Source organism: Artibeus jamaicensis, unplaced genomic scaffold (genome assembly GCF_021234435.1).
Source record: "Artibeus jamaicensis isolate MK-2021 breed Jamaican fruit bat unplaced genomic scaffold, CSHL_Jam_final contig_233, whole genome shotgun sequence".
Taxonomy (NCBI): domain Eukaryota; kingdom Metazoa; phylum Chordata; class Mammalia; order Chiroptera; family Phyllostomidae; genus Artibeus; species Artibeus jamaicensis.
Window position 1 is genome coordinate 25408907 of NW_026521486.1, and position 21177 is coordinate 25430083.

The following is a 21177-nucleotide window of genomic DNA, read 5'->3' on the forward strand; positions in this document are numbered from 1 at the left end:
GGGGGACAGGAGTGCCAGGCGGAAAGCGGGGCGTGGCTCCGGCTCGCAGGTGACAGCTTTCAGGTCTGATAAGGCGCAGTCCTCGCTGGCCCCTTTCTTTTATCCGGAGCCGAGGGACCCGGCGGTGCGCTGGTCTCCGAGCAGTCTGCTAAGCAGGGAGGGGCCGAGGGCCCCCCCCCCCCCAATTTCCAGGGTGACTGTGCTGCTGACGTCAGGCGGCTCTCGGTTCGTTCCCTGGCGCGAGGACTTTATTTTCATAACAGCGCGCAGTGCCGGGGAACTGGAATAGGCGTGTCCGCTCCCCTGACCCTCTCCCGCCCCTTGTCCCGCTGCTCACCTCCTCGCTCGCTCCCTCCCTCCCTCCGGCGATAGCCGCCTTTATAACTGCTCGGCGCCCAGAGGGCGGGATCCATCACTTTCGCGGGGTCCCCAGCATCCAGGGGCCGGGCGCGGCGTCGAAGGCGCGGGAAGCAGCGCTGGTTCAAGCGCCTGAAGCCCAGGCACAGGGTAAGTGCGCTGCCCGGCGGCCCGAGCGCGCCCCGCCTCCGGATGTAAGTCCTGGAGGGGTGAGCGGGGTCGCGAGGGGTGGGAGACCAGAGGGAGCCTGGCGATGTGGACTACAGCTGGCTGTGAGCAAAAAGAGTCCCAAGGAAAAAAAAATTCCTCTAGTTTAACTCAACTCAGGTTTTTTGTTTTTTTTTTCCCCCTTTTTGCGCTTCCCGGGCTCCGATAGAGGCAGGGAGCAAAAGGAACGTCAGGTAGTTTCAGACACGCTGCACACACACACAGTTAGTAGGTGGAATCCTGGCCAGGCAGGCGAGCAGTTCTGGGACCCGAGGGAAGGGTAAAGAAAGAAACATTTCAGAGGACGAAGGGATGGGCGCGGAGAGGGGTGAAAAGTAGAGGGGGCCAGGAGGAGAAAGATGGTGATCGTTGCTACACTACCCAGTTACTGAAAAGTTTTCCATTTTGCCTTGTGCAACAAGCATGGCCTTCTGAATTTTGGGAAGTAGATTCCTAAGTCACCCCTTCTCTTGTGAGTGTAGCGCCGCCTGCTCCACAGCGGTCTCTGCTCTCCCTTGAGTAGCTCAGGAACCCCAGCAGACGGGCAGCAACAGCCCGCCTTCTGCAACGTCTAAATCGGCCCCGGGAATGGCCCCTAAGCGGTCTGAAGGCCCCTGCAAGGTTCGGGCGGGGAGGGAAGAGCTAGCCCACAGGGGAAGTCTGCTTTGCGCAGATTCAAGGAATTTGAAGGACTTTTCGTTCCTGACTTCTTTCCAGGCTGATTTTCTCCTGTCTTGGGGAGAAAATCAGTGTAAATGCCACACCTGTTGAAGGGCTCAGCTGGATCACCTACTGCTGTGGGCTTATTCCTGAAGGGGAATACTCGAACCACTTCAGATGCAATGGCCTGGGGCCCCCGGAGGATGGAGTCAGAGCCCTCTGGTCTCCAGTGCTGTGAGCTGGCCGCCCTTGCAGAGGGAAGGAATGAAGGGGAGGGACGGTCCAGAGAGAGAGAGGTGTTACTTGGGAGACTGAGAGGCTCCTCCAGGGTGTGGAAAGGTGCTTGCTCCAAGGGCAAAAGGGAATGAGCAGAACTGAGAACGGGCAGAACATTCCTGGAAAGTGCTCTCACCTTGAGTCAGAAAGGCTGATTTCTCCTCCTGACTCCAGCAACAGCCTGCGCCTTGAGTTCCTCCTAAGGGGTCTTGCGCAGGCCCCCCGGGTCCTTCCCAGGCTGAGAGTCTAGCTCCTCTTGTATCCTGGCTGTCTCAGCATAGTCCACCAGCTTTTGTGTCTCACTCCAGTGGGAATTGAAGGTAACAGGATGTGGAGAAGAATTTGTGTGATTTGATTTTTCTCATCCTGTGACTTAGTCCTCAGGTGCACTGCTATTTAACAGTCCACAGACTGAGCTGAGGAAATGGCCAGGACACCACTTGCTAATGTAGCAGGGCCCTTAACAGCAATGAATTGAATAGCGTTTTCGCCTGAAGGGCCTCAGATTTTCTGAGCAGTTTGGTGTGTTTGTTTCTACTTTTATTCCTATTTTTATTGCTTTGTGATCAGAATGTATAGTCTGTACATTTCTTATTTTAGGATGTCAGATTTTTTTTTTGTGCTCTAAAATATACTGTTTTCCGGTAAATGTTCCAAGATCACTTCCATAGAAGCAATCATATAGAGCAGGGGTCAGTAAGGTAGGTCCATGGCCAAACACATCCCTCAGCCTCTTTTTGTAAATAAAGTTTTATTGAAACACGGCCATGCTCATTTGTTGATGCACTGTCTGTGGCTGCTTCAGCTACAAATGTATGGCCTGCAAAGCCTAAACTCTTTATTATCCGGCCCCTTACAGAAAATGTTTGCTGATCACAGACATAGAGGATCTGAACAATATGATTAAACATGGAGATCTAATAAGATGTAGATAGGAAATATTTTGATTAAAGTATCTATAGGACATATATAAAAATACCATATTCTTTTTTTTCTACTTAACCTGTTGAGGACTGGTAAAAAGTATTCAAGTCTCTGCTCACTGTGGTTCTTTTGATTTCTTCTTATACTTCCAGTAGTTTTGCTTTACGTGTTTGGATGCTGTGTTACGCAGGACAAAACGTTTATGATGGTTGTATCCTCAGTGTGAAGTATCCTGATTAGTAACAATATGAGCATAATACCTTTTAGCCTCCACTACACTTAGTGTGGTGTTAGTACCTCAGTTCATTCTTAATTGTCTTATCTTGACCAAGCTATTTAACTCTGGACCTGACACATAATACCTGCCAAATAAACACTATCTATTATTATTGCCTTTTTGCACTTATTTTCACTTTCTCCTTCCTTTTGCTTTCAACTGTTTTGATTCCTGTTGTTTTAGGTGATATTCTTATAGGTATGGTGGACTTTAGTCTTTTTTCAAGTAGAAAAGTTACCTTTTACATTTACTGTCTTATTTTTGGCTGTGCACTCTGCCCCGCCCCCCGAGACTGGATTGTCTGTACCGTCCCTCTGCATCTGCTAGGCCACTCGTGTCATCCTTGGGGTGGCAGTGTCATCCTTGGGGCTTAGACATGCAGGCTTGCAAGGAGACAGGACAAACTCAGCTTGGGGCTCGTTGGCCCAAACGTGAATGTGTCACCATTATATATTGAAATAAAATATTTAAAAGGTGTCTTTGAGAGCGTTGACATAGCATAATGGCAGAGGACTTCAGTTTATCCACCCACCTATTTTCTAGAAATTTTATTTATTAAAATTCCGCCCTAAGAGATTTGGAAGTTTCACTCAAAATCTTAAGTTTTTCTTTGTTTAAATTATTTTCAGTATTTTAATTTTATATTGCAATAATTTATTGCTGCAATAAACGAATCTAAAGTTCACCGGCTTTGTTTAGATCAGAGGAAGATACCCACAGGGAACTGCTCGGAAGGGGAGAAATTAGGCTGAACACGGGCCTCATGTCTGTGAGAATCTGCCTACGGTGATACGATGGTTTATTGGTTACCGCGTAGAAATGCAGTTCAGCGATGTCAGGCAGATGTTATTCATAAGCTGTTGCCAGGATGCATCACTTTCATGTCATCCGAATACGGATGGCCTCTCAGAACGAGGGATCTGGGATTCCCCTGAGACACTTTCCAATTATAAGTAATCCTTCATCCAGGGCAGAGAAATTTCTGCGGGACTCCACCCTGGTCTCAGAATTCAGCCTAGATAAAAATACAAGGATCAGCACATACTCATCTTCAAAAATTCTTCCTCCCAGTTACTCATACTTGCTAATAAATAACTTCCTTTGAGTAAATATTCAAGTGGTCAGTCTTAGTTCAAAACATTTGCTTAGCAACCACTGTGCACAGCATGTAGTGAGGGGGTACCAACAAACAGAAGATTTGCTTTATTTACTTCATCCTTACATAACTCGTTATCTGATACACAGTCAACACTGATGTTAAAGTATAACATATATGTGTGAGAAATCTTGAGTACCAAGAAGCAATTAATTGTAAGAATTATGAAGAGTCCTGGCTGGGTGGCTCCGTTGGTTGAGCATCATCCCACAGGCCAAAAGGTTGCGGGTTCGATCCCTGGTCAGGAAGGATGCGGGAGGCAGCCGATTGACATTTCTCTGTCACAGCAGCGTTTCTCTCTCTCAAATTATTACACATATCCTCAGGCGAGGACTAAAAAAAACTATGAAGAGACCTACAAATTTAAAACGAGAGGGGACTACTAGTTTTAAAAGCCTGCGAGATTTGGGATAAGTTTTGAAGAAATATGTAAATGGACTGTGAATAGGAGGGATGCAGTCTTTCTGGCTGGGAGAGTATTGAGTGTGCTCTGTCTGAGAAGGCCTTAGATGAGCCCCAACTCCCTACCAGACAGGAAAAGATACTCTGGGAAGATTGACTTACCTGGCATAGAGGTGGACAGAAGAGCCAGGAAGGCAGGAGAAGATGGGTGGGAGGACCCATTGGGAAAAGGTCTTGAAGCTCAAATTGACGCTAAACCTCAATTTGAGGTTTAGACAAACAGAGCTAGTATGCTTTTTAACTGCTAAATTCAAGATCCTGTTCTAGGCCTTCTCTTTGCTCCCCTTGAAGTACTTAACTCCACTGACCACTTTTTTTGGGGAGGGGGAGAACTGTTTCTGGGAAACCAGCGGGGCTGATTTCTTTTCCTGGCCCCCAATGATTTATTTTTAACATCCTTTGCTGGCTCCTGCTTTGATGTGATGGTGTTGCCATGGTCCTGGCCTCTGCCCTCGCTCACTGTGTGTGCTCCCTGTGTGACCGGCCTCCCCTCGAGACTTCAGGTGCCTGCTCTGGGCCCGCTCTGTGTGTACGGACCACATGTCCCAGTGCAGAGGGGTCAGCTCAGCCTGGGGTCTGGGAGCCTGGCTTTTCAGAGCCATGTGATCTTGGGTAAGGGATTTAATTTCTCTGTGCCTCAGTTTCCTCAACTGTAAAGAGGGGGGCATACTAATAGGGTCACATGGGGATTAAATGAAACCAAGCATGGCCCAGAGTATACTCTGAGAACTTAGCGTTTGCTCTTCCTGGATCCCTCCTATTGCATGTCCCATAGTCGTCTTGGATTCGGCAAAGCTAAACTTGGCATCTGCCCTCATAAGTTTGTTTTTCTAAGCTCCATTCAGTTGCCTAAGCTAGAAATCTGGGAGTTAGCCTAAACAACTTCATTCCCCAAACCCTGTCTCTGCTGCCTTCCCCAAAATCTCTTACCATTTCCTGCCCATCATTCATGCCTCATCTCCCTGGTTTCTTTGCTAATGCTTCCACCCTCGCAGCCCACCCTTAGGTGGACTGGGCCGCTGTTTTCCACATGCCCTTGACATTCAGCGCTCACTCAGTAACTCCTTATTTGTGTGTCTGTGGGACTACTGGTCCTTCTGAGGTCAGCAGCCACACTTGGGATCCAAGTGACTTGCCCACTTAACATAGCACCTGACACTAAGTAGGCACTAAAATGTTTGTTGGTTGACAGAAAGATTGACTGAATGCAGGGTTGTTTGCTTTGGAGACTTCTTGGAGATAATTTCATGAAGAGAGGCTGAAGTTGGGAAGAAAAACTTCTGAGTTCATAACAGTGATTTAGAGATGAAATGACAGATTAAATTATGATTAAACTCGTAAAGGGTTGTTCTTCTAACTATATGTCTTGGGACATGTAACTCTGTCTAAGATGCAGTCTTCTCACCTATAAAATGAGTTGCAGGAATCTCAGATGAGGTAACAGGTGCAAAGACACGTGAAGGAGAGAATTCGCGTATGAAAACATGAACACTGATGTTGTGCCCGGCTCACCACGGGACTCAGCGTGTGACGGCCGTTGTCATTTTTATTCATAATTATATGGTGACTATTGTCATTGATACTGATTGAGTGTGGCATTTCAAGGGCAGAGAGAAAACTAAAATGCTAGAAAGTCACGCATTTGCCTGGCTGGGGTGGTGTGAAGGCGCAGCTTCAGCAAACACCTGCTCTTTGGTGTCATTCCCCACGCAGTCCTAGGAGGGACATTTGTCCTCTCCCTTTTTAGATGGCAGGGGAGAGAAATAGGTGAGTCTCCTGAGGAGGAAGAGGAGATCAGCTCTGGGGAGCATGGATTGCCAGGTAATTCATGCTCAGATGCTCCAGGGGAGGGCTGCAGAGGCACATCCAATGCTTCCATTTGTCCTTGGATTCCAGTCAATGCCATGTGTGGGTCAAGGTCCCGGGTAGGGTGAGTGTTGCTCCAGAGCCCTGTGGCCTTGCCCTACAGGTGGACGTTCTCCTTGGTCTGCACTCAGACCCCTCAGCCTCACCTCTAGCCCTGGGCTGGTGCTGGGTTAGGAGTTTGCACGCATATTCTTTTAATGCAGGACATGGGGCAGAAAGGAGGATGAGGGGAAGGGTGAAAGGGGTTTGGAAATTGTTTACAAGGAGCTTCCCAGAGGAATGAACAGTGGAGCTGGCTGTGAGCTCAGACCACCTAGTTCAGCACCTGCCCTCATTTTACAGAGAAGATGGAGGTTCCAGGAGACAGTGTCCACTGCATGTGGGGGCAGCTGGAGCCCCTTCTTCCAAAGGGGGCGCAGTAAAGGGAGGGTTTGGAACTGATCTCAGTAAGGGACTTCCTCCCTCCCTCCCTACTTCTCTTCTTTTCTTCCTTCTCTCCCTCCCCTGCCTGCTTCTCCTCCTCCCCCACCTCTTTTTCCGGTTGTTCTCTCCTCACCCTTGTCTTTCTTTATTTCTTTTTTCCCTAACATATCTGTCAATGCCCTGACTCATTCCAGAAGGGTTAAGGCAGTGCTGAGTGATTTCAGAGTCTCAGTTGGGGGTGCCGTTGGATTGTTGGAGAGCAGGTAGTTAGCTCAGTCAGCCTCTGTAATAAGTGAAAAGGGGTCTCACTCTATGACTCAAAGTCCTTTTCTCATTTCCCAGGCCACTAAAACTCTGCCGCCTTCCTCTGAGGTGCAGGGCTTAGTCATCAGGAAATTGGGTGGGAGCACATGACTGCATTCCAATAAATTCCTCTCTGCTTGCTGGGAAAGCCTCAGGATTCATGGTCTTTTAGTTACACCTGGAGTCGCTTAGATAGGAGCAGGGTTTCAGATGTGGCCCAGAGCTCCTACTTCAGGCCCCAAGTGTGATTTTTAGATAGCCTGCTTGAGAAGGAGGATGGGAGCAAGTGGCGGGGGTTAGATGTAGTGCAGCCGACTCTGCCTGCCCCTCTGACTACTTCTCCTCACCCTCCTGAGTGGGCGCTCACCACCGGTCAGGCGCTAGGCTGGAGGCTGGGAGGGACATTTAATATCTTCCCCCACAGAACCTTTATGTCGAGAGGGTGATGCAGAATTCCCCACGGTCAGGGCAGGGCTGCGTGACCAGTGCTGTGCTAGGAAATGCGGAGGCTCCCTGGGAACTCAAAGGATGTGTGTCTCACTGGACTCGGGCCTCAAGGAAGGTGTCCTGGAAGAAGGCAGCTCTCAGTCAAATGAAGGGGTGGGGGAGCAGGGAGAGTGTTCCACACAGATGGGACAGCAAGTGGGATACTGGGGCCTCTTTGGAGGAGTGACGAGAAGTTTGCCCACTGGGGACTCAGAGCAGGGTGTGGTGACAAGCCATGAGGCCAGAGGCAGGCAGTGACTGAGGATGCAGAGCCTTACCCTGGCTGTGCAGGTCTGTGGCTCTTTCCCTGGCCGCAGAGAGAGGGGCTCGGGGTCGGCAGGCCTGCAGACAGAAGTGGTCCAGGTGGAGATGATGGTGGGCAGCATAGTCAAGAGACACTGAAGAGGTGGAAGTGCTAGATGAGGGTGACGGGTTTGTTAGTGATGGACAGAGGTTTCTTTGGCCATTTCCCAACCTCATGATAAGATCTTAACTTGGCTTTTAGTGCCATTGCCTTGGGTTCGCCAGTGAGGAGACCCCGGGATGCCTCCTCCCCAACTGTCTCATCTGCTCCTGCAGTACCTCCCTCCCTGCCCTGCCTGCTCTAGTAGAGCACACACAGCTGGCGTGCAAATGGTCATTTCTTCACCGTGTCGCACTTTGAGGGTCTGCATACCAGTTGGGGCAACTCACGAGGGTAGACTGAGCTCTCAGTGGTTTAACCCAGGCTCAGAGCCTAAAGCAGCACCGAGCGCTGATGCCGTCACCCCATTCTAGCTGGTGGGTCTCTCCTGGCTTTGAAGTTCTTACCAGGCAAGGGGCTAGATGGTGTTGTGCTAAGATGTGCAGCGTTGAAGTGAGAATTCGGGTTTGCATCCTGGCCATTCCACTTACCAGCTGTGTGACTTTGGTGAGTCAGCTCCCTTGCGCTTCAGCCGCTCCCCTGGCAGGGGTAATGACCCTATGAGCCATCTCATAGGGTGGTTGTGTGGGTTGAATGAGTAAAGGGCATAAAACTGGGCTTGAACCCAGTGTGAATGAGTCATGAGACCCTCCCTCCCCTTTGGAGCGGTCCAAGAGTAAATGGTTTCTCTCTGCACCCATTTGGTCTTTATTGGAGTGAGTCCATTCTTGGTTGGACTTGAGGTCTCTCTGCCTTTGACTTTGGTTACAGACGATGTCCACATAACTGCTAGACTCATTACACTTTCTTTTTCTTGCTCCAGCCCTTGTGTTCTTCTCCAAGGCTATGTCTTTAGCTCCTGGCAGTTTATATTCCCAAATGCTGATGGCTCGCTTCTCCCTCCCCAAACCCTGTCTGCGCCCGGCCACCTTCCTGGTGTTTTTCCTCATCTGAGCTGTTCTCTGGGCAACATAGTACCTTCTCAGGACAGACCCGCTAGTTAACGAGTCTGGGGAGTTTTAGTTCCCTCTGACTAAACCGAGAGCACTGGGGACATTGTTGTCCTGCTGTGTCATTCCTGTGATGCTGGGGGAGGGGCAGGGGCGGGTTAACAGAGGTCAGTTAAGAAGGACAATTAATTCAAAAAGTTAGTCACTCAGGTAAGGACATATTTACTATAATTTTTAAAAAAGACATTAATGAGGGAATTGGGAATAACTATTTACGAGAAAATACTAATTTTTCTAGAAAAAATATTTACTAGAAAAATTTTAAAAGACATTTATGAGAGATTTGGGAAACAAGCTTCAACTGGATATTTGATATTAAAAGGTTATTATTTTTAAAGTTTTTGTCATATATATATGCATGTATTTATGGATAAAATGATCTGATGTCTGGGATTTGTTGAAAGGTAGTCTGGGGAATGCGGTGGGGATAACATTAATGAAACAAGATTGGTGCTTCGTTGGTAATTTTTGAAACCATGTGATGAGTCCTGAGCCTCCACTGACTCGCCCATATTTATTGTTCAGTGTGTGTGAAAATGTCTGTAATCAAAACTCAAACACTAGAAAATACAAAGACCCATTGTTTTAAAGGCAGTTCAGGGACTGTTTCTCCTCCCCTGCATGATTGGGGTTCGAGGTGGAGATGAATTGCGGGGATCGGTTTCCTCCCTCCCCACATCCACTGCCCATTGCTCTCGTGGGACCCTGGTCTGCGGGCGTCAGGTGGCCCCGAGACACAAACCCCCTGCACAGCTGCGCACGAAGCGAGGGGCCTAGTGGTCCAGTTTGGGGGTAGGAGGTCTCTTCTGTCCAGCCCCAGAACTCATTAGTCTCTGTCAAGATTTATAGTTATCAAGTTCGAAGTCCTTCATAATTATCAGGTAATTATGATAACAACTAGTTGTCAACAAATAGCTCTCCTTTGAGGAGTGGGGAAGGAACAGTGGCGGGAAGGGCAGGGTTGGTCAGAGAACTTCCTTTCCAGCCAGACGCCACCCTGATAATTAATTGGGGAGGGAGTGACGTGGAGAGGTGAAGGTGAGTGGAGATGAAAGGCACAGGGCCTGCCTGGGTCCCTCCCCTTGTTTGTGCTGCCCTCCGATTGGACAGATTCTTCCTCTTCTGTGACCAGTACAGATGAGGGCGCACCCTCCACGCCTGCCTTTCTCATACCTCCCTGGAGCGGACACTTGTGGGCAAAGCATAGCAGACTCTGGCTTCTTGCATTTCAGGGCTTGCCTGTATCTGAGGCTCATTTACCTTTTTTTTAAAGAGGATTTTATTGATGTATTTTTAGAGAGAGGAGAAGGGAGGGAGAAGGGGAGGGAGAAAAGAGATACAAAGATCGGTTGCCTCTCTCATGCCCCCAACCCGGGACCTGTTCCGCAGCTCAGGCATGTACTCTGACTAGGAATCGAACCAGCAACCCTTTCATTTCTCAGGCTGGTGCTCAATCCACTGAGCCACACCAGACAGGGCTGCCTTTCTTTTCCCTCCTGGTTCTCATTCTCTGCCCTGGAGAGGTGGAGCCTAACCCATGTTTTGCTCTGTGCTCTGCATGTGGTAAATCTCATGGGGCACATCGCAGATGACAGACCCATGGTGACGGAAGACCAGGAGAAGACTGAGGCAGCAGTAGATTATGTGTCTGTCTGTCTCCTATGCTGGCAGAGAATCTGTGCTTTCCCCTTTCTCACTGAGTGTCTAGAATAGTGATTGGTACAGAGTGGTGTTCAGTAAATATTGGTTGAATGAATGATTATATAATATGAAGTTAAGCTTGGAGGGCCAATTTCATAAAAAAGTTAGGAAGGTAGATCTAAGCTATAAGTTATTTGTTATTTATAGATATTTAAGACATTATTTATTTATTTTTAGACAGAGGAGAAGGGAAGGAGGAAGAAAAGGAAAGAAACATTGATATGCAGGAGAGATCCACTGGTTGCCTCGGTGCGTCCCCCCAACCTGGGACCTGGCCCGCAACCAGCCACATGCCCTGACCAGGAACTGACCTGGTGATCTTTTGCTTTGCGGAATCACACCCAACCCACTGAGCCTTGCCAGTCGGGGCTAAGTTATTTATATTATTTAACATATTTTATTCTAACTTTCCACTAATATAATAATATTCTAATATATACATAATACTAAAAATGAATGTATGTGCTATATTGCATATATAATTAAAAGCTCATTATGACAGGGAAGACCCCTTCATTGCTTTTTGGAATTAGTAGAACTATCCTTACAGACCCTGCGGAGGGGAAGAAAACCCTTCCAGTCTGTGACGGCAGAGCTGAAGAAGAGAATCCAGCTGCTGAAAATGAATGTTTGGTCTCTGCAGAGAAATCTATAGCTCAGACAACTCCTTTCGTCCTTCAGAGAATAGGACATTCACACAGTGTCTCAAAAAGGCATTTTTTTGTGTTCACTGATTCCTAAGACGGCACTAGCCTAAAATATCAGGAAGGATGGAAGTTATTTGTGACATGTGTTTTGAACTGACCCTCTAAAACCTCTCCACAGAGCACGCAGTCCTCTAGCTCTGGGGTAAATATTAAGGTTCAAAGTGCAGGGAAGGAAGGACGATTTCTTCCTTCCTTTCATCAGCCTTTGGGATCTGCCACGGCAGGTGGAGAAAAGTTAGCAGCTTTACCTAATGTAGTAAGTTCACGGGCAAAACACCGGCTGAACATACAAAATTTTTTCTTAATCTTTCTCGGTTCTCTGTGCCTGAGTTTGTTAGGACACTCACCCCTTGTCCCCAATTTGCTTCTCTGCAGGATCACAATGGCCACTACCCCTCGTGGTTGCCGCCAAAGCCTGGATGCCAGGTATCACAGACTTTGTGACTTAGATGGAATTTGGGGCATTGTCCTGGAAGCGGTGGCCGCAGCTGGGGCCGTGACCTCGGTGGCCTTCATGCTAGCTCTCCTGGTCCTCGTCTGCAAGGTGCAGGACTCCAACAGGCGAAAGGTGCTCCCAGTCCAGTTTCTCTTCCTCCTGGGTGTGCTGGGGATCTTCGGCCTCACCTTCGCCTTCATCATCACTCTGGACAGCAGCACGGGGCCCACGCGCTTCTTCCTCTTCGGCGTCCTCTTCTCCCTCTGCTTCTCCTGCCTCCTGGCTCACGCTCTCAACTTGATGAAGCTGGTGCGAGGGTGGAAGCCGCTGTCCATGCTGGTGATGCTGGGCCTGGCCGTGGGCGTCAGCCTGGTGCAGGACATCATCGCTATTGAGTTTGTCGTCCTCACCATGAACAGGACCAATACCGCCATCTTCACTGAGCTTTCTCCTCCTCGGCGCAATGAGGACTTTGTCATGCTGCTCATCTTTGTCCTCTTCTTGATGGCACTGACCTTCCTCACATCCTGCTTCACCTTCTGTGGGCCCTTCACTGGCTGGAAGAGACACGGGGCCCACATCTGCCTCAGCACACTCCTCTCTAGTGCCATCTGGGTGGCGTGGATCGTCCTGCTCTTGGTCACCTCTGCCCCTGGCCCTGAGTGGGATGATACCATCCTCAGCTCAGCCTTGGTGGCCAATGGCTGGGTTTTCCTGTTGGTTTACGTTGCACCTGAGTTTCGGCTGCTCACGAAGCAACAGAACCCCATGGATTACCCTGTTGAGGATGCTTTTTGTAAACCTCAATTCATGAAGCAGAGCTATGGTGTGGAGAACAGAGCCTACAGTCAAGAAGAAATCACACAAGGTATCTCGTCTGGCTGGGTGGAGAGTCTCTCATAGAAAGTCGGGGGAGAATCACGGGGCATGTAACTGGAAGGAACACGCAAGCTTATCCAGCTCGTGCCCCTGACAGAGCAGATCAGCTCCCCAAGGTTCAGATCTTGCTTAAAGTCACCCAGCTAGGTTACACCAAGCAGAACTAGAAGCTGGCCTCTGGAGTCATAACCCAGCACCGTCCACATAATACCTTGTAGGTTTCTCTGAGTCCAAATTACATGAAGCAGAGGACTAGAGAAGGGATGACTGGAAAATTTCTTAGAGACACGTTGGTGAGATTGTGTTCTTTATCAAAGATAACTGGGCATTCCTTCCGGAAACGTGTGGCCTTTATATGTTTGGGCGCAATAAAGTCAAGTCCTGATTCCCTGCAATGATCACAGGGCACAGGGCGGAGCGGGGTAACTCTTTCATCATAAACCAGCAGGAATCTCTGTCAAGTTACTAAGGATTCTGATTTAATCTGAAGAGCTGCATTTTACTGCATGTGCGTGGGAGGTGGGAGGGAAGCGATCTTATCGGACGTGAAAGAACGAACCGATTTGCTTCTCCTGCCTGGAGTTGTGAGCAGCCTGGCCTTCTGTGGCTGTTCTCTGAACAAAGAGGCTAAGCTGACAGCCAGACACTGCCCTTGCCTGTAGGAATCTATGTCATGGTCTCCGGGGTTTATATTGATATCCACGCCTAATAATTGGGGAGGGGAATGGGTTTGCGGCAGGAGTGAAGGGCATCGCAGGCCAGGTTTTTAGCTGCCTGCTAACAATTTCTCTGCTCTTGAACCCTGAGGTGCAAAGCTTCCTGGTGCTTCTGCCTGCAGCTGGGGGCCCTCTCCTGAACCCTGGGAAGCCTGAAGGGGAAGGGGAGAGCCCAAGGGGCTCTTTTACCCACTCATCCCTCCTATCCACTTCCATGGCTTCGCTCTGTCATGTCACTGCCAGGACTCAGTTACCATTATCATCCCCTAACTGCTCTTCCTTCCTTAACTCTTCTTTGCATTCCTTCTATGGGCCACTGTCAGCTTACTCTAGGACACTCCCCTGGCCACCACCTTTTGCTGTCACCGACCTATCCAGCTCCCCAGTTCTCCCTGCTTTGATCAAACCCTTGGTGAGGTTTTTCACAGCAGAACCCAACAGCCACACAAGCTTTGCTTTCAGTCCAAGCCTTGCCCAGTCCTTTCTCTGCCTCCGTGTCAGGGTCAAGGAGTGCCTGTCCTCAGCCAGACAGTCGCTGGACAGTCCACATAATGGACTCCTTCCTTATGCCTGCCCCTCCCCACAGTCCCCCATTCCCCGAGCGTGGTCAGCACGCACCCGCCCCGGTACCCGTGGAACTCCGGTCCTTATCAGTCGTCCCATCCCCGCAGCTATTTCTGCAGCTGCCAGGCCTTCCTCACTCTCCAGAGTCAGCGCAGGGCAGGAGTCATTCCTGTTAGTCCTTCTGTTCTTCACGGCACCTTCCATAGCGGAGGCATTTAGGTATTTACCCAGTGACTCGAACAGGTGCATTTGGTGGGAAATCAGTGGATCCCTTTACTTCGTATTCGTGATGATTGTATGGGCTTACTCAGCTGTTCCTGACTTCAAATCCTGGTTTCTTCCCAATTCATAGAAACGACTGCTCGTAAATTCTGACCCTGTTTAATGAAAATAATAAAAAAAATTCCCCCTTGTTGGGCAGTTACAGAAGTAGGTAAGTCCCCCATGGGGTCTCCCTGGAAAGACTGGTTTCCAATGTGCCTTCCCAGTGGTCCCACCACGAGGTGGGCGTCTGGTGAGGTGTTGGGAAGGTGGTTCCATCCTGGTCACGTGATACAAGTTACTCATTTTTTCAACCAATGCTGTGCTCGCTCTGTGCCTGGTCCTGGGCCTGCGGACACAGCCTTCCTGGGAGACAAGTCGATGGGTAACGCGTGGTGCCTTGGTGAATGCCTCGGCCGGGGTGAGCACAGGTGGGTGTCCAGGGGAGGGACCCCAACACTTGAATTGCTCCTCTCCCTCTGTTTCAGGTCTTGAAGAGATAGGTGATACCATCTATGCCCCTTATACCACCCATTTTCAGCTGCAGGTAAATGGCCTCTTTCTCCTTTTTCATCAGCAGCCCTCGGACCTTCTGATGGCCCCTCAATGGCCACCTTGAAAGGATGACATGTCTGCTTTGCTGTCATCTGCCCATGGGGTTGGGGCAGAAGACTGGAGTGTAGGGCACAGGGGGCTTCAGGGGGAGGGTTTAGGAGAAGAGGAAGAAAACGAGATTCCTACCCAGGTGGAAGTTCTGTTGAAATATCCAATAATGAAAGTGTTTTTGCTTCGTTTTTAAATAATACAATGCTTCCTTTCCAGAATCGGACCTCCCAAAAGGATTTCTCCATTCCGCGGGTCCAGACTCGGGTCAGCCCTTACAATGACTACGAAGGAAGGAAAAGCGGCAGTTAGCTGTTCTGAGGAGTAGGATGAGCACAAGTCCGCAGGACTAACGCGGAGCCCGAAGGGATGTGGGCGAACCTGAAGCCTCCCAAGGAAGCCATGCAAAGCATTGTGGGAAATCATGGCCTCCCCACCGGCCTCGACAGCTCTTCTGTCCTGGAGCTGCGGTGGTAGGAAGGCTCCAGTTCTTAGCAGCACCGTAGTTTTTTCTTAGCTCCATACTTAGGATGCTTCTTATAAGTGGGGGTATCAGGCAACACAGGGTTGGCCTCTTACTATTCCCTGTCACTTTCCCTGTGACTAACGCACTGGCCATGTAACTGCGTGGTCGCTCATTGAGCTTCCAGAGCCAGCACGCAGCGCTGGTTTTGTGAGGATTGCTTGGCTCAGAGCAGAACTGCAAATCTGAGCAAAAACAGCAAAGACCTCTTGGCCCCTTCCTGCCTAAATCTACACTGGAAGCCAACCACTGGGACCCTCCCTTCTTGTCTGGGTCGGAGAGCTAAAGGTCACCCTAATTTACGCGTCTCTGTTGTGCTGCCCAACACTGGACCCCGGTGGGTCCCCAGCACCGGTTCACAGGTCTCGAAACTCTTCTTGTATCATTTCCCAAGCTGGCTGTCCGTCTCCCTGCTAATCTCCCCTGAATGTTTTATCAGGAGTCTCCTAGACCTCACTAGCCTGGACAAGCCCAGTTTCTCTGCCCAGAGAATTTGCGCACTGTTCTTTCTGTAAATTCCTGGCACTGATTGGAATCCCAGCCTCTGTAACTAGATTTGCACTGTGTTCACCCCCTGTGTTCTGTAAATGGGCATTGTCTACGGGTGGGGAGCGTTTGTTCCTTGTTTAATAAGTTATTCAGCATTCTTTACCTGGAGACGCAATAAAGATGTGGTGGTAACTCACTGTATGAGTGGTGGACATTAGTCATGTTGGACTTGAAGTTCAAGGTTCAGTTCCACTGGATATGGACTTGACCCCTCTCCACGTGTTTCTCCTTCTTGTCTTCACATGTGTCTAAGATGATTGTGTTTCCCCAAATTTTGAGGTGAGTTGTAGGGGTGAGAGGGGAGCCAGGAAGGGTCACAGACCCTGAGGTTTTGTTCCAGGAAGGCAGAGGTGTGGCAACCTTGGAATGAGGTTTACCTGGCAGCCCGGGTAAGACAGGAAGGAGACCCTAAAGCCAGTTTCACAGTTCACCCATGGTTCAATTGTAGGAGGAAATAAATCCATATCCCTTATTTGGCAGAACTGGTTTATAATACCTATTGGAAAGACATGGTACCTAACAATTAGTATTTACATCATCCAGGAAATAGCTCTGTGGGGCAGGACAATAGAAAATTGCCTTTTGGTGGAGGAAAAAAAATTGCCATGCACAGAAAATGAATGACATTAAAAAATGTGTAGCTGAGTTAGGGAATTACCTCCCAAGAGCCTGCTGCTCTGCTCCTCATCAGAAGGAAGGCCTGGTGTGGAAAGAGGAGAGGAGGGTTTGGAGGTGAATGAATGACTCGCTGAGTTAGGGAAGTTTACATTCCACAAGGTTTGGTTGATTGTTTCTCAATGGCTTTGCACCAACAGTAGCCAAGTTTTAAATTGAAAAGGAAGAGTTACAGATGATGATTTATGTCCTTCTAGGCTGTTCTAGTCTTTCCCAAGAGGCCATTAACCCTGTGAGGTTAGTCATGAGGAAAAAACAATATAGTTTCACATAGATTGTTTTTTCACAAGAAATACACATTTTCTTCCCTCTTCTCTGTCCTTTGGTCTCTGGCCTCTCAACCAGGCAAAAAGGGCTGAGGGGAAGGTGGAGCCACAAAACACTCTGGATCGGCTTTATTATTAGAGAAAAGTCTCCGGATCCTTAGGTCAGCCTCCTTCAAACCAAGAGAGGATGTGGCCAGAGACCTGGCAGTAAAAATGGGTTTCTTTCCAGAGAAATAGTGGTCTCCAGTGTTTGGACAAGTAGTCTGTCATTTTGGCGAGTTCTTGTTCTTGAAAGGATGTAGAAGAATCCTCCCTATTCAACTAACTCCACTTGTTATCCATCCCCTGCCGCTGCTAACCTGTCCTCAGCTCTTAGGTCCTCTGCACATAATTAAACTCGGTTGTTAAACTGGGCACATCTCAGGCACTGGAGCTTTTGACCTCTGAGGATCACCGCGATGGTACTGGAGCGGCGGGTTTACCAGCTGGTCCGGTGAGGCTCTCTCTACCTGGGCTGAAATAGAACAGGCAAGTTTAGCTCACCCTGGTCCTTGAGCGAAGCCAGTTGATTGATAGCTAGGAACCCAAATGGCATCTCCTCTGAATGAAATGGATGATAATAAAATTAAGCTCATAACCTCTCTCTCATCTTTCATTGTCAGATGAGAAATAGACTGAGGTTCACTCTGCCTCTCACTTTAGGTCAAGAGGACGTCCATAGCTACCATACCACATGTTTCCACTAGATGGCGGTAAAACCCCAGGCATCGGCCCTCAAGGACATAGTGCCTCTCAAAAGCAAACATCTAAAGAGGTTTTTCTGGGAAAGGCACGCGGCAGAGCAGACCGGCAGGTATCCAGTGTGCTTCAGGCAAAAGTGTCCCATGCACATGCGCCCCATTTTAAAAGGCTTGTGTGTATGAGCTGTTTGCATCCTTCCTCCCACTGTCTTTAGAGAATTTGCTCCTGATCTCTCTGCCAGAGTTTAATTGCCCTGTCTTATTTTTGTGAAATCCTCCAAGGCATTTCCAGCCTATTTGCATGCAAAATGGCATCTTTACAGACATTGGTCTCATATGCTGTTGTTACTAATGTCCGCAAGTATTTATGTGATGAGAACATTGGCTTTTTGTCAGGAAAATGTGCCAAAACAAAGAGTACATCCTGGCCCTGGAAACACAGCAATAACACCTGTTCTTCCCCCTCCCTGTGCATTCTGGGTTTCCTTCCTTCATTCCCAGGCTTGTCCTTAGTGCTGAGAACTGAGCTGCACCCAGCTGGCCTTTTCCTTCGTTGCCCACGTCCTTCTGTTGCTACCAGGACTTGCAGGTTTGTCCCTGTGTCAGCCGCTATCTGAACCTGGATTATTTCAGAATTGGAGGTGGCGGCTTCAGAAGAACCTTTCTTCAGCACTGACTGCTGAGATCCAGCATTAGGGGAATCAGCCTCCAGCGTTGGAAAGTCTCTGGTCCATCCTGTGCTCCTTCTCTGGAACCCCTTCCTCGCAGGGCAGACAATGCTTTGCACCCCCTCGCTTCAGGGTGATTCAGGTGTGCGGATGGGTGTGGGCAGCACTGCATCGGAGTCTGACCCTCATTTCTGCAACCTCCAGATTGCTGCAATTTTCTTGACCCTTCAGAGCAACACTCCAGTGACTAAAATGTTACAGTGTGACAAGGTCACAGAGCTTGTGTGCTTGGTACCTCCCACCCCGCACTTGTCAGGGGAGGGGCCTCAGGCCTGGTGGGCTTCATACCTTTGGGACCAGGTTTCCTGATCTGTGCTCTGTCTGCAGTCGACACCTGTGAGGTCAGTGTGGGACACAGTTTCCCAAAGGGTGTTTGTGTCAAGAATCAAAGAAAGTGACCACGATCACCATCTTTTCAATTCCTCTCATTTCCCTTTGTCTTCCCAGTTGCCTCTGTCCCCCTGCTTTCTCCTCCCATTACCTTCTCCCTGCTCTGGATGTGAGCTGTGGGAGGGGGTGCAGGGTGGGGGGTAGGGAAGACCAACATTTTCGGATTAAACCACAAGCCCCAGTTCTGCAACCTCCAAGCCAAGTGCACGCCTGTCTCCGGAGGGAGTGGGCTGTCACAAGAGGGATTACAAAGCAAAAAAGGGTTCTCCATTTTCCCAGGCCGGCGGGATCATCCTTCCCCTTCTCTGAGCCCCATGTGGAATCAGAAACCCGTGCCCAGCACCCCGTCTTGCCCTCCGTGTGGAGTTTCAGCAGCTCCCCCAAGGGCAGCCCTGCACCCCCTGTGCAGTTTCTGATGGCAGGTGTCAGAGGCAGCCCTCGGAGAGACTTTGCAAGAAGCTGTGTGTGTCACGCCCTGAGCCGGGTGTCACCAGCACCAGATTCAACCATGACCTTCCACAGAAAGGAAGAGGAACCATGAGTGGAATTTGGTTACCACACGTGCGGCCCCCCACGGTCGGGTCCCAGCTGCTTCTCCTCCAGGCCCCTCCCGCATTTAGATGCATCAGTTCAGTTAAGAAAGCAAGCGAACTGTGATAAGCCCATGCAGCTCGCCCTGACTCTGGGACAGGGTGGGGTCCAGCACCATGCCGCACCCTGTTGTGACGTGAAGCTACCCGTGTCCTCTCTCTAGAAGGAGTAATTCCAGATTAGCTGTTGTTGCCCACAAGGAATTGAAACAGAAAAAACGTCTATTGATTTTCACATGATGTCTTTCTGAGAAAGGCAGGGATAATGATGACAGAGTTAAGAGGTCATAGGTCAAACGTCCTGGAAGAGATCATTAATCAGATGGCGGTCTCTCATGGTTCCCCGTAAGGGCTCACTCTGTCTTTAGATCTGTTTGGATCATATTTTTATTGACCACTTGGACAAAAATAAAGCATTTTTCAAAGTTGACACATGACACAAAATTAGAAAAGACTGAATCATAAAACCAGAATGACATGTGTTGCAATAGACTGGAACCAAGACGTTAGTCTCATAGTTACGAATGCATCCGTGCCCCCTAAATAAATTCCATAAATACAGGCAGGAGAAGCTTGGCTTGACAGCAGTTTCAGGGTCCGTCAGACTGAGAAGGACCAGGGATGTGGCTCAGCAGGCACAAAACCAGGCAGTCGTAGGCAGCACGGAGACAGTAGCCCGGTGCGGGTCCAGGCAGCTGCTGCCCCCACTGAATTGGGAGCCAGTTCCAACCGCATCAGAACGTTAAATCCACGACCCCATCTCTGTGGATCTCATGCTACTGGAGGAGCTTTTGAGAATCACGTGGTTTACGGAACTGGTGATGGACGTGGGGGTGTTTCATCTGGAGAGGAGAAGACCTTGCAGGTGCGTCATCATTGCCACAGCTAACTAACATGATCGTGTGCTTACTCTGTGCCAGGCTCCATTTTTAAGGGCTTTACTCGTATAATATTACGTCAGACAAGCTCCAAGCCGACGGAGCTACCAAGTGGCAGCTCTGGGAGTGGACACCGAATGGGCTGCCTCTGGATCTCTCACGTGTAACCCCAGGCCATCTCCCAGCGGTCTCCAGTCACGATAGCACAGCAGGTGGCTCGGCAGTCAGCAGTTCTACGGGGCAGGTCCCAGAGGAGCCTCCTGCAAAGTGGTGGGGCCCGGCTCCCGGGAGGTGCTCGAGCCCAGTGCTGGCCTGTGGAGGATGATGAGGGGAGTTCTGTGTTGGGAGAGAGGCTGCACTAAATAAGCTTAAGGAGTCTCGGGACTCTCGGGGTTCTGGACCTTTACTTGCCAGACGGTCATGCCTGCTGTTTGAATCTTAAGAACCGTGGCGAGACAATCAGTTTTATTGTGCAGTTTTCTTTCCCCACACCCGCAACCCACACACCTCCTGAGCCCTCAGGTGACATGAAAATGCACTTCATTGTCTGCATGTGTCTCCACCTGTTGGTGAGCGTCGTTTATAATTGGGTGTTATAATCCTTCTTTTGGCTGCCAGGTTTTTTTTAATTTTTAAATTTAATTTATTGGGGTGACATTGGTTAATAAAATTATACAGGTTTCAGGGGCGCGATTGTGTAGTACACCATCTGCATGCTGTGTTGTGGCAGTTGTGTTTTGCAGACAACCCTTCGCAGCCTCGCTCCAGGGAAGGCATCACGTGGGGACAGTGCCGTCCTCCCCGGGTGACCCCTGGGTGTCGGTCCCAGGACCCCGCCCCTCCCCCGACCTCGTGGATCCCAAACTCTGTGGACGCTCAAGTCCCTTGTATAAAATGGTGTGGAATTTGCATATAACCTACACACATCCTCCTGTATAAAACCTCTTAACACCTCTAATACCTAACGTAATGTAAGTGCTGTGTGAATAGGGAACGATGACAAGGAAGAAAAGTCCACGCATGTTCACACAGAAGTAGCTATCAGAGGCCTAACTGCACAGTGAGTACCTGTCAGCAACATATAACACTTTCCTCCAAATACTTTAACCCTGGGCTGGTTGAATCCAGGGATGCGGCGCCTGCGGAGACGGAAGGCTGACT

At 49.4% G+C, this 21177-nt stretch overlaps 1 protein-coding gene across 2 annotated transcripts; it reads left to right on the plus strand.

Moving 5' to 3' along the window:
* The first annotated feature begins 191 nt into the window (after window positions 1-191).
* GPRC5A (G protein-coupled receptor class C group 5 member A) lies at window positions 192-15885 on the plus strand. 2 transcript variants are annotated; one of them, XM_037136649.2, is made up of 4 exons: window positions 195-507; window positions 11594-12522; window positions 14563-14621; window positions 14897-15885. In XM_037136649.2, exons 2-4 carry the CDS (start codon window positions 11601-11603, stop codon window positions 14987-14989), a joined length of 1074 nt encoding a protein of 357 aa, XP_036992544.2. In that variant the 5' UTR covers window positions 195-507; window positions 11594-11600; the 3' UTR covers window positions 14990-15885. The 2 variants fall into 2 exon arrangements, with proteins under 2 accessions (XP_036992545.2, XP_036992544.2); XM_037136650.2 differs by lacking the exon at window positions 14563-14621 and having other exon boundaries at window positions 192-507.
* The last annotated feature ends 5292 nt before the right edge of the window (window positions 15886-21177 follow it).